The 15,891-nt window shown below is 48.6% G+C and overlaps 5 protein-coding genes across 5 annotated transcripts; 1 reads left to right on the forward strand and 4 right to left on the reverse strand.

Annotated features, from left to right (window-relative positions):
* Positions 1 to 1,918: 1,918 nt before the first annotated feature.
* Positions 1,919 to 3,263, reverse strand: NUU61_007253 (uncharacterized protein; the record flags this gene model as incomplete). The annotated part of the gene is made up of 5 exons (XM_056657778.1): positions 1,919 to 2,179; positions 2,239 to 2,516; positions 2,566 to 2,875; positions 2,974 to 3,069; positions 3,120 to 3,263. The coding sequence occupies 5 exons, from the start codon at positions 3,261 to 3,263 to the stop codon at positions 1,919 to 1,921; spliced, it is 1,089 nt and encodes a 362-aa protein (XP_056510578.1).
* An 887-nt stretch (positions 3,264 to 4,150) lies between these two features.
* On the forward strand, positions 4,151 to 4,972 carry NUU61_007254 (uncharacterized protein; the record flags this gene model as incomplete). Its single annotated transcript, XM_056657779.1, has 1 exon — positions 4,151 to 4,972. The coding sequence occupies one exon, from the start codon at positions 4,151 to 4,153 to the stop codon at positions 4,970 to 4,972; it is 822 nt and encodes a 273-aa protein (XP_056510579.1).
* A 2,129-nt stretch (positions 4,973 to 7,101) lies between these two features.
* NUU61_007255 (uncharacterized protein) lies at positions 7,102 to 7,554 on the reverse strand (the record flags this gene model as incomplete). The annotated part of the gene is made up of 1 exon (XM_056657780.1): positions 7,102 to 7,554. One exon carries the CDS (start codon positions 7,552 to 7,554, stop codon positions 7,102 to 7,104), a length of 453 nt encoding a protein of 150 aa, XP_056510580.1.
* Positions 7,555 to 8,336: 782 nt separating this feature from the next.
* NUU61_007256 (uncharacterized protein) lies at positions 8,337 to 8,798 on the reverse strand (the record flags this gene model as incomplete). The annotated part of the gene is made up of 1 exon (XM_056657781.1): positions 8,337 to 8,798. One exon carries the CDS (start codon positions 8,796 to 8,798, stop codon positions 8,337 to 8,339), a length of 462 nt encoding a protein of 153 aa, XP_056510581.1.
* A 516-nt stretch (positions 8,799 to 9,314) lies between these two features.
* On the reverse strand, positions 9,315 to 15,749 carry NUU61_007257 (AP-1 complex accessory protein LAA1; the record flags this gene model as incomplete). Its single annotated transcript, XM_056657782.1, has 6 exons — positions 9,315 to 10,877; positions 10,932 to 11,233; positions 11,285 to 11,516; positions 11,567 to 12,841; positions 12,900 to 13,256; positions 13,308 to 15,749. 6 exons carry the CDS (start codon positions 15,747 to 15,749, stop codon positions 9,315 to 9,317), a joined length of 6,171 nt encoding a protein of 2,056 aa, XP_056510582.1.
* Positions 15,750 to 15,891: the final 142 nt, after the last annotated feature.

Raw genomic sequence — 15,891 nt, forward strand, 5'->3', positions numbered from 1 at the left:
AGCGAAGTAAGAATACATTCTTACCCGTTGGCTTTTACTTTGACCCCAGAATCCTCACAAGTATCCAGGTTTCTGATGGATTTTTAAATACATCATGTCCATTGAGCCTAATAAGTCTATATCCCAGTCAAACAGTTCCAGCCAACCCTTTGATGGAAAGTTCACCTTGTCTTGAGCTTGATTACGTTGGAACTAGAAGTCCAGCTCACGAGGCAACCAGCGAAACATTACCCATTGAACGCCAGGATTCTAATTCACTTCAAGCCGCTGGCCTGCTTAGTCTCATGAAGCCAGAAATGCCGCTCCTCCTCAAACTGGCTTTTCAGGGGAGGTGAGCTCAAGCATTAGCAAAAGCTCCCACCGGTGTACGCAATACCGGATCCGTCGAAAGAAGGTAACCATATAGATAGAGGAATGGAGCCGATTAATTCACATGTTAATTCGAAAATAGTGCGAATATTTGGCTCATCCTGATGATCCACGTTGCCTGCGGTGCTCCCAAATGAGACTTCCGATTTCTTTGTGCGCTCGGCAGACTATAACAGAGTATCAACCTTTCGAGAAATGTACTGGAAAAAAGACTGGGTTGTGCGATAGAATGTTCGTCGTGGTAACTTATTCATAACCAGGGAAGAATGAAGTCTACGAAACCCTTTTTACTGCCGTTCAAAGTCACGGAATGTCTGAATCAACTGCAGAATTCCGACACTACGCCAATGGGCCAACTCTGCAAGCCCTCTGCTGTCAATTCGAGCCAACCTACAGGCATCAAGTCCGCGCGTTGAAAAAAGATTCATCGGGTTGGCATTCGGTGATTACAACGCCATATTGCTTGAAAGACCGCAAAGTTGATATCGAATCATACATCAATGGATGCATTCCACATGTACTGGACGAGGTTTGTGGGAGCACAAGTCCAGTGTCGGTTTTCTTTCGCATAGCTCGGGTTCATGGAGAGGTAAGACTTACAATCCTCCGATTTAATATGTTACTGATTTTCTTAGCATCCTCTTATACGGGATTGTCTGGGTCTTTATACATGCCTACGTCTTCTTTTCATCGGTTGGCACTTAGACGGGTCTGAAACTCTCGGTATGGCTACGGTCCAGGATAGTCCATCGCCGTGGAATGGAATCACCCCCGTGCCCCGAATGATACAGAACCAGCTAGGGCATTTGCTCGAGTTGCAAATGATTGAATTTGACAAACGAATTCTTGATGCTCTCCACAAGACTCTTGGGAAAAGGAACAGATCGTTGTGGATCTTCACAACTCTAGCTTTCTTTATCCTGCTACACGTGCGTGAGCTTGATGCTGCGAGAAACATCTTCTGGAGGCGCTACAAGGACTCTGTATGATTTTCCAAGCATTCGGAAACCCATTACCAAGCTAACATCAGCTAGGGTGGCTTCTGGATTCATCCATCTAAGCCAAGTAGCCTTATAGAGGAAGAGATTACTTCTTGCAGTTCATTGTTGTCGTGGTATCATTCCGTCATCGGATCAACTCCAATCACCATGAACTGGGACCTCCAGAAATCGAAAGATCTTCTCGACAATAACGAACTGGCTGTCACGTCCATGAAGGTTTTGCAGTCATATGTACTAGCACTGAGTAAGTTATGTTACACCTTCGTCTTCGAGCTTCGGGCTTGGATATCTTACCAGCGAATAGGGAATGCCCAGATGATTGGCCGCAAAGCGTCTAATGTGTACGAGGTTGGAAATCCAGAGAGTGTGCAGTTAACGATAAGTTCTTTAATGTTTGAGACTTTGGGAAAAGGATGCGAAGTGAAGGATTTCTTTTAATCATTATGAAGTTGTTACATATTGAAAGATAGGCGCAATTTCTCTACTTCAAAAAATTGTCAAATCAAATCTCCTTTCATTATATATGGAACGAACAAGCTCTAACTATTTCATGGGTTTTCTTCACCATGTGCGTTAGCATGCGCGATAAGGTCCTTGACTGATTTAACGACAACTTCGCAAAGTTCCTCCTCAGACACCGTTCGCTGTTCGGTAGTAGAACCAATCAATTCAAAATAAGCGGCTGAGCTCTCCAGGTTTTTCTTGAAGTCGACAGCGGAAGATCTCCAAGTGTGCATTGCTCCATCCAAAGGTGGATTATCAGTGTAGGGAGTGCATTCCACGTAAAAGGCGAAATTCGAATTTTGAACCTGTGAATTCGCGTGAGTTACTATTTACACAAGGTAGCTTTTCAAGCACAGGTAAGTACCTTTTTTTCAAACTCTGCCAGCTGCTCTGTGTCATTCGGAAACCCAGAAATAATTGACCATGGCCGTCCATCCAAGGCCGTTATCTCATCTTCAAGTAGTCCAACCGGAAGACCCGCCGGCACATCAAACCCCTTATCCAGACAGTTCTGAATGATGGTATGGTGAGGATATTTGACATCTTTGGCCTTTTCACGAAGTATTTGGGTTACCGATATGTGTGGAAGGGAAAGCGCCGTCGAGGTATATCTAGCGATTTTTTCACTGGTATCGACATCGCCTAGCAACCATCAGCAAGGAAGAATATAAACGCTCAAGGTAATGCATACCCGTGATAAAAATGATTGGCAGTCGCTGTTTCCGCTTGGCAAGGTGATCTTTTCTTTCTCGAGACAAGGATTCTGCCCATCGGCCTGCCTCTTGAGAATGGACCTTTGCTGATAGCCCTTGAAATTCACTGAGGTCTTTTTGACCAAAGGTCCTCTGTTCATACTCGTGTGCTTGGACCAGACACTCAAACTTGTCCATCTCCCGCACCCATTTTGCTTCTGGAGTTTCACCCTTCTCATACTCCAGCCACAGCATGCTGATTTCCTTCGCTCTTTCTGGGTTGTAAACTTGGAGCAAGCTTTCCAAGTACTGGAATCCATTGTGTTCCATCTCGTATTTTTGTTCTTCTAGGAGTCAGCTTTAGTGTGTTAGAATGATATGCTCTTTGGGTACTTGCCTTTTGGTACCCCTGCGAAGGTCGGGATATCCCCTATGACTGACTCTGCCAAATCATGGATCAACGCCATTTGGATGCATTTTGCTCTATCCAAGTTCAAATTTTCCTAAAAACGAAAGTCAGCTTCTGCATGGTGGGACAAGCAAGTATACATACCGGAGCAAGCATAGCCAAGATAGCTACTCGAAAACTATGCGCCGCCACGCTCTCAGGATTCTGAACCGTTCTCAGCCATCCTGTCCGTGGCAAATGTTTCAGCGTCTCTATGGCATGTAGAAATGGCAAAGGTGTAGCTTCCATTTTCAAGAAGTGATATTCTCAGCCAGAGGCATGATCAGACTACTTATATCCATGGATCCTAGTAGACTAACCCCACTACTCTGCCCCGCCCGACCCCTCTTGAGGCCCCCAGAAACACACCAAAACAATCAATGTTCGATCTTGGGCAATGCTACTTTCTATGTAGTCCTTTTTTGATCGAACTTGCCATCAGTGTAGCGATTCTAGGTCAAATTGTCCGAAACAAGATCAGCAAAGGTATTACATGGTCTCATAATTCTTGTCTTCGGAAAGATGCCGGTAAGTGCCTATTCCTATAACTGCCTGTTGGTCTGACCGCGCACCAAAAGTCGCGCTTTTCGAAAGACCCCTGGCGGTACATTAGTGCTCCACGCTAAAAGTCGCACTTTCCACAATATCCTTGTCAATCTTATTCTCCACTTGAACCTATTGAGCAGTATGTCCGCTTTCAATACCCGTGGGATCATTGAGCCTTGTATAGAAATCTACCTACGGCCAGATAGTACGAGTCAACAGCGCCGTTATTTGGCATCTCGAGAAGAGAGAATCCACTATGATTTATTATTCATTCTTTTTGGCTAGGTATTACAGGTTATTCAAGAGCGCGATGAGGGGAAGTTCTCGTGCTCCACAATAGAGGAACTAGCGATCTGCCATCTAGTTATGGTTAGACAACCTATTACAGCCGCCTAGCCATACATACATGTAAAATGATCTCAACCATAACAGTATAGAGTTGTACACTAAATAGCGCGAATCATAATACACCCCTGTACAGAGACACGTGATAATCATACCATTTTCACGTTATATTTGCTCGTACTCATTCCCTTCTCTACTCAATTCACCCATAGCATTTTCTGCTCGTTTCATTCTCCTCTTTTACCATGGAAGTGATTGAGTGCCTTGGTGACTTCGGAGGCCCCAATGACCCAGTTGCCTTTCGCTTCTCTCGTATCATCTACCGCGAGAATGGCCAAGCCTACCAAGGGCTTTCTAACGTCCATTATCCTTCCAAGGAAGAAGTGAAGGTTGAGGATCTATACAACATAGCTTTGATTCCTACGGAGAATCTCCATCCAAATTTTGACAACTCTTTTACCAATGTGCAAGTCATCTCGCCGCTGTGGTATATTAAACGGTCCCGGTTGTCGAATTACGACCCCAATAATCCCAACCAATTCAAAGCTCAAGTGCTTAAGGAGGCCCAAATATGCGAGCAGCTCAGAAAAGCCCCTCATCCAAATATTGCTGTGTATCACGGCTGCGAGGTCAAGGGTGGCCGCATCACAGGCCTTTATTTTACGAAGTATAACGAAACCTTGATGGAGAGAATCAATCCGAAAAAGCTCAACAAAAGAGAGTGTGCATCGCATAGGAGTGGGAGACCATCTACAGAGACTACAAGCTGGCTTGAAGGCATCAAGAGTGGCTTGGAGCACCTCCATTCTCTAGGGATCGTTCATAACGACATCAATCCGGGAAATATCATGTTCGATGGGGCCACACCAGTCATTATTGATTTCGGTTCTTGTAGCCGGGAAGGAGATGATCTGAGCATGATTGGCCAAACCTTTGAATGGCATGATGAGAGTATCAGGCAAGCGAAGCCACAAAACGACCTGAATGCCTTGCAGGAGGTACGGTTTTGGCTAGATGGAAAGGTGGACGCATTTCAGTTTAGCCTTAGTTTAGCCTCTAGCAAATAATTGTGACCGATACCATCCTTCATTTTTTTTTTCTGTCTCCCTCTTTTCTTTTCATTATTTTACTTGATTTTGATATAGCAGGAGGCGTTAACGGTAATGTTTAACCATAGATTTCTAGCACTGAATGAATTCAAAGAGAGATAAATGCCTTTGATTCACCAACTTTCTTTATCTGGCGCCTTGACTGATTTGATTCATATGAATTAGCAAAAAAAAGGGGTAAACTACCAAAAAAAGGTAGGATGAGAAAGCATACCTTGATTTGTTAGCAGGGTAAAAGAAGATGAAGACAATGAAACGAGATGTTCCATTTATTTCGGTTTCACATAAGAGAAGGATAGCGCACAGGTTTTCGATTTGCAGTCACTTGTTTTGATGCGAGTCCCGTTAAGGGTTTGATATAAACACCAATTGACGGGCAAAGCGACATGACTCTCGGTGTAGGACATAGTGAACTATATCAAATAAGCATATAATAGGGATAATGTCTAAGGGGTCATCAGCGTACTCAATGGTTGTGGATTCTGATGAAATTGATTGCAAATTTGGTTAATAGATCTTTGTTGAAATAATGGTTGTCTCGCGTGTGGGCATTCATTTATTTATGTTTTGTATAGATCCAGTGATACTACTGTTACCAGCATCTCATGAACTAAAAGTCGCGATATGTAGTAAGCCTTTGTAATTCTAGATTCAAGCCTAAAAGTCGCGAACTACTATATATCCTCGACATTCATTGGCTTATCCGGCGACTACTAACTTTCCAAGGTTGGGTATATACGTCGCCCTTGTTACTATATCTCAATCACCTAGACCTCCAAGACTGGCTATCAAGAATTTTGACTCTCTTGCACTCGTATTCATGCCTGATTGGTTTACATCTCCCATTCATGACCAACTGTGCCTAATTTGTATATTTGTATCATCTTAATCCTCTCCACGTCCCCACTTCCATGATATCTTCTTTTTTTGGGGAGGGGGGTGCGGTGGAGATGGATAAAAAAGCCTTTCTCAGGCGGGCACGGCTTTCTTAAAAACCTTCATCAACGGGCCCAGAACTGCGAATCATTCTGTCTGTCCCCCGGCGATATTCAAAACTTCTGGATTCGAGCCTATCCAGTTGGAATCACACATGGCGGGACCCTGCAGTTCCACTCAAGCTTGTTTTCGGCCTTACCCCGAGAGAGTATTTGAGAAATACCTGCTTGATACGCCGCAATACCTTCCAGGGCTAACTCATTATCCAAATTTTGGTTCCATTTTGAAAAAGATCCTTGTGGATTATCCGAATATGAAAGAACCCCCTCGAGAATGCAAGTTTATGTTATGAGGAAGGAATGGACGTGTGCTGTCGACTGGGCGAGTTGCACATTCGTGCCAGAGAGGTAGAGGACCACATCGAACGACAGGTTTATGCTCGCCGAAAGGACGACCACTCTTGTGGACTCTACGAATTTGGATCCCTTTAGTTGCAGCGGTGAGTGAAGCATGTGGACTCTTTGAGATGGTCTCAATTGTTAGAGTGTTGACGATTGCCTAGGACGAAAGTAAAAAGAGGCGGTCCCTAGATGGCTGAGTGCGGTTTGTTGGAACCAAACTGGGAGATCAAAACTCTCCTAGAGGACCATAACGAGACCTCTCCTATGTAGTTATGTCAACCATTGCACACGTTCCCGCAAATTACGCAGACCAGAACCTTACTCCCCCTGAAGTGAGGGCTATCGTCAACGTGATGCTTGTTCGAAGATAGTATAGGCCGCTTTCATGCTATTCTATACATCCGGTAAGTAAGAGTACAACTGATTGTAGCCTAAGGCTTTCTAACACATGTCTCTGTATAGTTGCTGATTCTCTCTTAAATGGGCCAAAAGGACGGAAGGATCATTCAGGCGTCTTTTGATGGAGAGAATTTAGTTCTGCAATATTTGCGGAACTGTTCGTTCGATACAATATCGGCCAGCTAATCGGAATGGAGAGCCATCTTCCTGATGGTATATTACCTGAGGATCCTATGGCTTCAATGGATCTAGATGAGCTATTTGGCCTATAACGTCAATTTATATGAAGTTGAAGATGGTCTTCTTTTGCAAGCCATGCTATTCGATTTATCTACCACAAAACCTTTTTATTCAAGCCCTAGAACCAGATGAACCGTGGGGAAAGAAACCCATATTAGAGAGCAGATCCCAATCCCCATCCGCCGACATCCCCAGCCCCAGAAACTCGGGGAAATAGTAATTGCTGAAATCTCCGGGGATCTCATCCGGCTGCGCAATAGGCGCTACGGTATGCACATGAGGACGCAGTTTCTGATGCACTTTCCCAATTATATTTCCCAAGGTATGGGCAGCATGGCAAGGGAGGCCAATGCAGTACAGCCACTGCACGAGGCTGTGGATCAAGGCATCCAGCTCCTCGATGTTATGGGACGAGGCCAGTTGGCCTTCATAGCCATGCAGTAGTCGACAAATGACAATCGCCGCGAATGTGATCATGTGGTAGATGTGGTCGCTCAGGTGACGGGTGCGTTCGTCTACTGTGTCCATCGCTAAATGCACAATACCTGTCGAGTGGCGGATCATTTCGGATACCACAGTTTCTTGGGCTCGGGCGGATTTGGATTTCAGAGTATGCTCATATAAAAGCAGGTTGGAGAAATGGAATCCCATCATCAGGAATTGGGATCGCGGTTGTTCTACCAAAACAACAATGTCAGCATCAAGAAACCAACATATTCAATGGTTGAAAATCAACATAGGCAAAGTCATACCCAAAACGAACTCCCACTTCCCCCGCCAAGTTTGCAAGGCGGCCACCGACTTCAGAAGATCAATGGACTCCTCAATCAAGTGTCCATAGACAGTCCAATACAGATGTATTTCGGCTACCATGCGCACTTCGAAGTTGATAGCCCGATCAGAGTCGATGATGGCACGACACCGTTCAATCTGCCAGGCTTGCAGCATAGACCGGCGGCTGGTACCAACACAATAATGCAAATGCGCAAGGCACAGATGGTTCCATAGATAACAGCGGCTCAGGGCTGGCTCGTCGAGTCTGCTGGGTGGACAGGATTGGATGTTCACAACATTAAATAGGGGACTGGATTGAGAGTGTTGCAGAGCAAATCCACTCAGAAGCCAGCTGTCGATGCTCAAAGGCACCTGTCCCACGGTCGTCGACCACATGCAGAGGATCAGAGCCGCCTGAAAGAACTCGATGGATTGCGGCGCAACTAACAACACCGTTGACATTAGAGAGCGCGCATATTCATAAAGCTTGGGAGCAAGGCTTGTGGCTAGCTCTTCGGAGGTGTGCCGCACGGCGATCAAACAGCAAGCGCAAAATAGCAAAGGCGCCCTTTTTATTTGGCTGAGGACTGCATGGGGCTCACTTTGCGGGTCGAGGAGAACCCACCGCCCATAATGCTCGAGAAAACTGGAACAAAGTCACTAGGAAGTCGGCGATGATTGAACAAGTAATCCAAATTAAAAAAGACCGGCAGGGTATCGGCGTACATTTGGATGAGCGTAAGAGCAAGGCCAGGCGCAATGAGATCATCCAACAATGCTCCATGAGGTCTGGAATCAGAAGATGGTCTGACACCAGTGTCGGTTGCGAGATCACGAATGACCATCATAGGAGCAGCGGAAGAGTGCGCGTCCTTATACGTATCGCCAGCCTCCGATGTTGTCTGCGCGGTTGCATTCTCATTCGACTCATGATCGGTGGCTCTGGTTGGGCCTTCTCCAAGTCGATCGAGCAAAGCACCCACTGTTCTTTCAAGCCGTTCCAAGCTATTCCAAGTGTCAGTATCCACGGGCATCAATACATTGGAGAATAGGAGAAATCTCTGGGGTTGGTACCGGACATCTGTGTCCGATATGAGAACCACAGGCTCCTCTGACACATCGATCTCCACTAGTGAGCAATTTTGCCGAAGTCTGTCACATCGAAGACAGGCTCGTCCGGGAATACCTGGTTCATAGCATCGCGTCTTTTGCTTCCTACACGAGGCGCATGCTCGAGAGGCACGGCCTCGATCTGGGGGCATTGCGGCCCGGAGAAGGCAGAGACTAAATTGCGATGGATGGCTTAATTATCAATTTAATGATGGGGATGTTACAAAATCAAAAGACGGCATTTGCAAACGTCCGGGGTTATGGCGTCACCTGATGCAGGATAAGATAAGCAGACAATCGGGCTTCAAGATTTCACATTTATGAGTTCGTCTCTAGATCCTATATACTTCGTTTCTCTTCGAGCTGTAGTATGCATTGCAGCGTGCCCAGTTACATTTCAACGCAATATCCACAACACATACACACAGAGATGCGTCTCACTAGAAATCCATGCGCAGCGCAATACTCGGGGCGGCTTGTTGCGCCGTATCCACCTCATCAGTTCCGGTCCTTGCTGGACTAGCACCAACCCCGGCGCTCCGCAGTACTTCTTCCAACAAGGATTTCTGGTCCGGAGTCATATTGGCGACCAAGCTCCGGAACGTAAGCTGGTCGGCCTTGGCCAACTCGAGAAGATGGCCCGCAGATTCCTGGTGCACCGACTGGCCTTCGCGCTTGGCACGAGCCAGTAAAGCAGACATCACCAAGGAGATGGCGCTGGGCAATTCTGTGGGTGAAAAGGTGGCGTTGGTCACGCACGACACCAGCGTGCGAGCAACCACAGTGCGCGAGTTTTCGGGGTCGTTGGGGACTTCGCCGTTGTCGAGCGGACAGCCAACAAGGAATGCAATAAGCCGCGGGGTGAGGTACCGAGCGATCACTTGGTCGGTGGTGCTGCGGGGACTAGGCTTGACAAGAATTGAGCGGATGCAGCTGGCAGCGACATTGGCGAGCCCAAAGTCCTGAAGACAATCAAGAAGCTCGTGCAGAACCCGAACGATGACTGGGTCTTGGGGCGGGAGGACATGGCCACCGGTAGTCAGGAGGAAGGCAATAGCCAAAAGTGTGTTCTTGGCACAAGGGATAGAAGAATCCGATTCTCGGCGCTGCGCGATAGTGAGGATGGTCAAGAAACGGGTGAGGCATCCCCGCATCTGGAAAGCCACCACATCCCGATCCTCGGGCACTTCGGGGGCATGGGTGATGCTATGAACAAATTGCCTGAAGATCGGAAGGGCTTGAGGAACCACTTCTGTCTGGCATATGCCGGTTGCGAGGATGGTAGTGAAGATGTGTAGGATGCAGGCATGGAGGTCATTGCGAATGATGGACGGGAAGACCGATGCAACATCGACGAGCGAGCGCAGTGCCAGGCGGATGAGCGCCAGTGAATCATCCGACGACACATTGAAGCGTGCAAGGGGTGTCGATTCGCGGAGGTTGGGCAGCATACCTGCAAGGACTAGAATAATGCTCCTGGTAAGCTCGAATAGCTGCTCAATGTCGTCAGTGAGGTGATCACTGCGTTCCTGGCCGCCTTTTGCAGCCGGATGATCCATCGACAAATTTTGGGCGATTTCAACAATCACGGTCTGGATGGGTGTGTTCTCTGTCAAGACAAGTCGATCAAAAGAGTCCATTGTCTCTGAGAAGATCGCGTCTTGGTAAATTGCGTTCCCAGATATCATCGGTCTCAAGATTCTCTTAAGGGCTTGGAGAATCTGCAACCGCTGGGAGGGAAATGTAGCTTGATCCACAAGAGACTCGAAAGCCAGCCCAAATAAGACGAAGAAGAATGCCACTGGCTCTTCGCGATAGTTGATGTCGTGGCCCTTTCCTTGCAACTCGTCGCTGGGAGTCTTGTCTTTCTCCTCCTTCCCCGGGGTACTGGGCTCTTCCGGCTGTTGCAGCTTGCCGTCCAGAGCATCAAAGACGAAATCAATATCCCTTTCAACCAGGCCAGCAATGGCATCGACCAGGTATAACCAAGAATCTTGGTAGAACTAGAGAGCAGTCAATATCAGAAGATATTGGATGTGCAGAAAGTTGGCATTTACCTTCAATAACGTCTCACGGTTCAACGCAGCATACACCTCATCCAAGTCGTTACTGTGCGAGCTCGTGCCCAAGCTGCCAGAGATGTCCGGTTCAAAACGCAATCGGGCATACTCTTGAAGAGATGAGAGCCACAATGGCGTGAGCTTGGCAAGATAAGGCTGAACCACCCGATTCAAGTACTCCTGCTCGATGCTTGCAATCTGGAGCCTAGCCCATGCCGAAAATAAGGCAAGTTTGACCATCACGCGCGCATTCGAGTTCAACCCTTTGAGGTCACCGATTTCGGTAGTTTCCGAATTTTCTATCTACTGTTAGTTACCGATTATCGTTGTTTGATGACAGCATCACATACTGGCAAAGTTCTCAAGGCCCAGGACCAGGAGCTTCAGAATTCGTCCCATACGTTCAACATTCGTCACAATCCCAGTGGCAATAAAAGTGGCAGACACATTGATTGCCTCAGAAGCCAGCTCCGCCGACGAGTCAGCGGCAAAGGCCGGGGTGAGTGCCGATCCGATTTGGGCCTGGTACTGCTCGAGCAGAGAGGCCTCGGCAAAATCCGGATCGGGAGTTTTACCAAACATCTAGAAGAGTCAGCAAGAGCGCATATGCGAAACATTAAATAAAAACTTACAGTGAGAACTTGGTCGAGGATCTTCAATCCCCACACACGCAGCTCGATCACGTTGGCAGTAGATGCCGAGAACGCCATCCGGACAATATCACCGACCTTGGACTGGAGAGCCAGCTCCGCCGGAATGGTTTGGTCGGGCAGGATTGCCTCTTGTACAGTGGCCAAGAGCTCGGAGAGACAGCTCATGGCAAAATTGCGTGTCTGCCACTTCAACAACTCCTGGCCGGCCACGCCCTCATTCGCGGGGTCACCTTGTCCCTCGCCTGTGACTGCAGAGGCAAATCCAGCGACTTCGTCATCTGGAATATCCGCCGTAGCAGTTTGAACCGTGGTGGTTGGTGGAGGTTCAACCTTTTTGCGCGTCTTGGTCATGATATTGTGGCATCGTTGGATCCAGAGCTCAGTTTCCACGAGGGCAGTTTGCTGCAGCCAATCCTGAATCATTGCTCGCAGAGACCGGTTGTCTGGTGCATCGTCGAACGCAAGCCAAATGTCATCTTCAAGGGTCTGAGTTGCGGTCCCCACCACGGATGCCGCATCTCGTTTCATGAGATTGTTGAGGCCGCGGACCGCCACGTCTCGCATCAATGGATCGTTAGCACGAAGTTCGCCTTGCAATCGCTTCACGTATCCTGCAAAGTCCACGAAGTTGGAGGCATAGAGAGAGAAATGATCTAAGCACTTGGAGCTCTCCGTCACCAAAGCAGGGTTTTCCTCCAACTGAAATTGGCGGAGCAAGGTGAGAATAAGGTCTCGGGTTTTGGCGACGTCTTGCAAGTCGGGCCCGAGAACATTGATAAGGGAGTCCACACATCGACTAATGACCACAGGCGTCAAGAATGACACTTCAATGTTGGATGTTGCCAGTGCGGCTGCCTCCTCGTTGTGGGTGTCTGCATTGTAGAGCTGAGCGAGCATTCCTAAGGAGCTGGAGACATAAGGAGAGAAGGTCAACCCAGCAGAAGTGGCAACTCTCTCCAGTCCACCAAGGGCCCAAAAATGAACGACGGGGTGTGGGTCACTGCAAAGAGACATCAACACACCCACGATGGTCTTCAGGTGCAGGCCAGCTGCCATCCCGCCAATCTGGGAATGGATGCATCCCAAAGCAGCCGCACAGCCGGCTCGAGCATTCGGCTCCCGGTTCTCGACAATTGTATCAACCAGCCAGTTGACCTGGGTATTGGTGCACGCGTTGCCAGCACTGTCGCAAAGTCGTCCCAACGCTTCAACGCCAATCGTCCGAACGATGGGATCGGTGTCGATGACGAATTTCTAAAATCAAATGAGTCAGGCCCACCTTGAAACGAATGACATGAGAATGAAAGCCTACCTGAAGGAGTTCTTGCAGGATCTTGTCGGTAGCAGGGCTCAACTTGCCAGCAACAAAGTCTGTTTCCTTCACAGCAACTTTCAGGGCATGTAGAAGTGCGACAGAAATGTTGACAACCAGGGCCGCTTTTCTTCCTGGATTGCGTTGGAGACCAGGGGATGTGAGGAATGTGGCGATTTGCTCAACACTGCTTTCCTGGATTTTGGGCGAGTGAAGAGCAATAGCCACAGAAAACAGATCGATTGCCGAGTTGATGACTCCGGTCGTTGGCGGATCAACAGCAAGTGCATCTCCAGATCTCAAACTATACAAGAGCACCGAGTCGTGCTCGCTGGCTTGGCAAACAGGGAACGTCAACTATTCTCATTAATTTTCGGCTCCCCGTATGTTCAGGGGTTGAAAACCTACCGAATCATCGACAGCTTGATCTGCAGAGTCAATTGCAGACCAAGCAGGCCCATTGTCGTTGCCATGCGTTCCAGAAAGTGCAGCACGGATGTGCTCTCGGACCAGCCCCGTGACACCAAAGCCGTAATTGTCACATAGATCCCACAGACCGTCGAATTGTCCAGAGGACGTTGCAATTGAGCTTTCAAGTGGTCCCTTTTGCGCATCTGGGTCTGCAAACGACGAGATAGCAAGGCTGAGAAGGCTGGAATGGGAGATGATGTCTCCATGGCTGGGGTGATGAACGTGCACCAGCTTGGAAAAGCACTGCAAAACCCGTCTGCGCACCATGGTAATGAAGTCATGAAGTTGTAGAGAAGGATGCAGTCGTTGCGAAATATCTTCCATAGCCTTCGGCCGCGGCAAATCATCCAAGAATTCAACTGTATTCTGCAACATCGTCGCAATCCTCTTTGCACCATCTGCCGTAATCAACTTGCTGTTGAACTCCATGAAGACCAGCAACGAGCTCAAGGCACACTCTCGCACATGGGCAAGAAAGCTTGTCTCAAGGGTACCAGGCTGAGCGGAGTTCTCCTTACTGAGATGCTTTGGAAGTGCATTCTTCCAGAGCAACATCAGCTGAGACAGGTGGATCTTAACAAAGCTTTGTCCGAGAGGCATCAGGCCTCCGATGAGGATCCACGCAACCTGGATTTGCGTGCTTGCAACTCGAAGTTCAGACGTGCTACTGATCTTGAGCAGGTCGGTGGCCTGGGAGAAAACGCGCGCAAACACATCCACAGCACCATAGAGTGGCTGCAGACGGGAAGTGCTGAGCATCGCAGCTAATCCATTGGCATAACCAACACATCGCCGCGGTGACTGTCGCGGCGTAGCTAGCTGCCCAAGCTCCCTCGTTAAGCTGTTCATGCAAATTGTCACGCAAGACAGAAGCTGATGAGGGCAGGCAAGCACAAAGTTCCGCAGGCAATGCGCTGTGTGAATTTGCACCGTGTAGCTGGGGTGAGGAAGAACTTGAATCAAGGCGTCTCGGCAGCTATCAGCGTGGATGACGAAAGCTGAGCCAAGAGGGGAGATCAACGAGGACAGGGCGCTGATCGCGCTGGTCAAGGTGTACTTGCTGGGCTCACGACGTTCCTGGACGACCTGAGGATAATCCTTGAGAATGTCATTAATCAGCCATCTGGCGGCATTGAGCTGGCTATTCTCGCGGAGCAGCTCAGGGCTGATAGTGTCCTCCAGGATGTTTTTGACAAACTTCCGGGTCATCAGCAAACGAAACCGATTGTATGTCACTGTTGGGTGATTCAACAGTTCAAAAAGCAGATTGGACGCAATCTGCGCATAACGTTCTTCGATTATCTTGTCTCCCAAGTTACGGAGGACGTATTTGTAGCAGATACAGATACCAGCACGCGAGCGGTTGGAGGTCGTGCTTTTCAGGTATTGTGACGAAAGCTGGCGTAGCAGGTCCGGCAGCAGGAAGAACAAGCGCGATTCCGACTTTTTCGGAGCAGCAGAGGACTCTGACATCTCGGCTTCCTCCTCATCTCCCGGTCGTGCGGTGGGCTTCTTAGATTGCTTTTTCGATTTCTTCGACTTTGGATTCGGGGCCGCCATGACATGCGCTTCGGTTGCGTGCAGTTTGATCAGGGCCCTGCCAAGTACAGCAGCCGCAGCATGTCTGACTGGTGCAGCCGGGTTGTCGATAATCTTCCACATGATGGTTTTCAAGTTTTCAAAGTCATTAGGGTTGTCGAAAAAAGGCGAAATTTTAAGCAACTGTTCCAAGCAGCGACATGCATGGACTTGAACGAAGGTTGACTTATCGCTTGTCGCCGCATTTCGTGTCTGCTTCCAAATGTCCCGCGCCGTGGGTTCATCGAGTGGAACCCCGATCCCCACAACGATCTTGCGCAACACAACAAATATAGACCCTCGGAGACCGGTATGGTTGCTTGATGACTTGAGAAGCTTGAGCGTGCTCGAGATAGCGACATTGGACTGCATAAATGCGCTCTCGCCGGCCGTCGCAAAGACCTCCCCAAGACAATGTGCCGCAGCGAACTTGGTTTTGATTTCTGCATCACTTTTGCTAGCGTTCAATATACCGAGCAAGTCGGTGACGGTTTCGAACAGGATCCCGCGATCCCCTTTTCCGAGTATAGCCCCAAAACACCGTCCGAGGTTATTGCGGAGGACTCGAGTAATCGTCGGTGAGGGCAGGGTCAAGATCTTGAGCAATTCCTTCTTCAGGAACTTTTGCTGGGTCGAGACCTGCGCCGAGTCCAGGCCGGAGATATACTGCACTAAATCAGAGGTGAACGTGAGTAGGTAGAGGTCCTGCTGCTCGGAGGGCAGCGCATGGAGCTTGGTGACGTCCAGCTTCGGGACCGCATTTTCAGGGGAGGAGGCAGGAGCGGGATCGGAGGAAGACATTGGCTTGGAGATGAGGACAACAATATCCTCATCAGCGTGAAGAAAGCACACAAGGCGATCAACAAGAGCAACTATCTCCTTATCGAGTGGCCACACCGTCCCGCGGAGGTCGGAGAAACGGTCGGCCCGAGATCGGAATGTA

Source organism: Penicillium alfredii, assembly GCF_028826965.1.
Source record: "Penicillium alfredii strain IBT 34128 chromosome Unknown utg000009l_segment0_segment0, whole genome shotgun sequence".
Taxonomy (NCBI): domain Eukaryota; kingdom Fungi; phylum Ascomycota; class Eurotiomycetes; order Eurotiales; family Aspergillaceae; genus Penicillium; species Penicillium alfredii.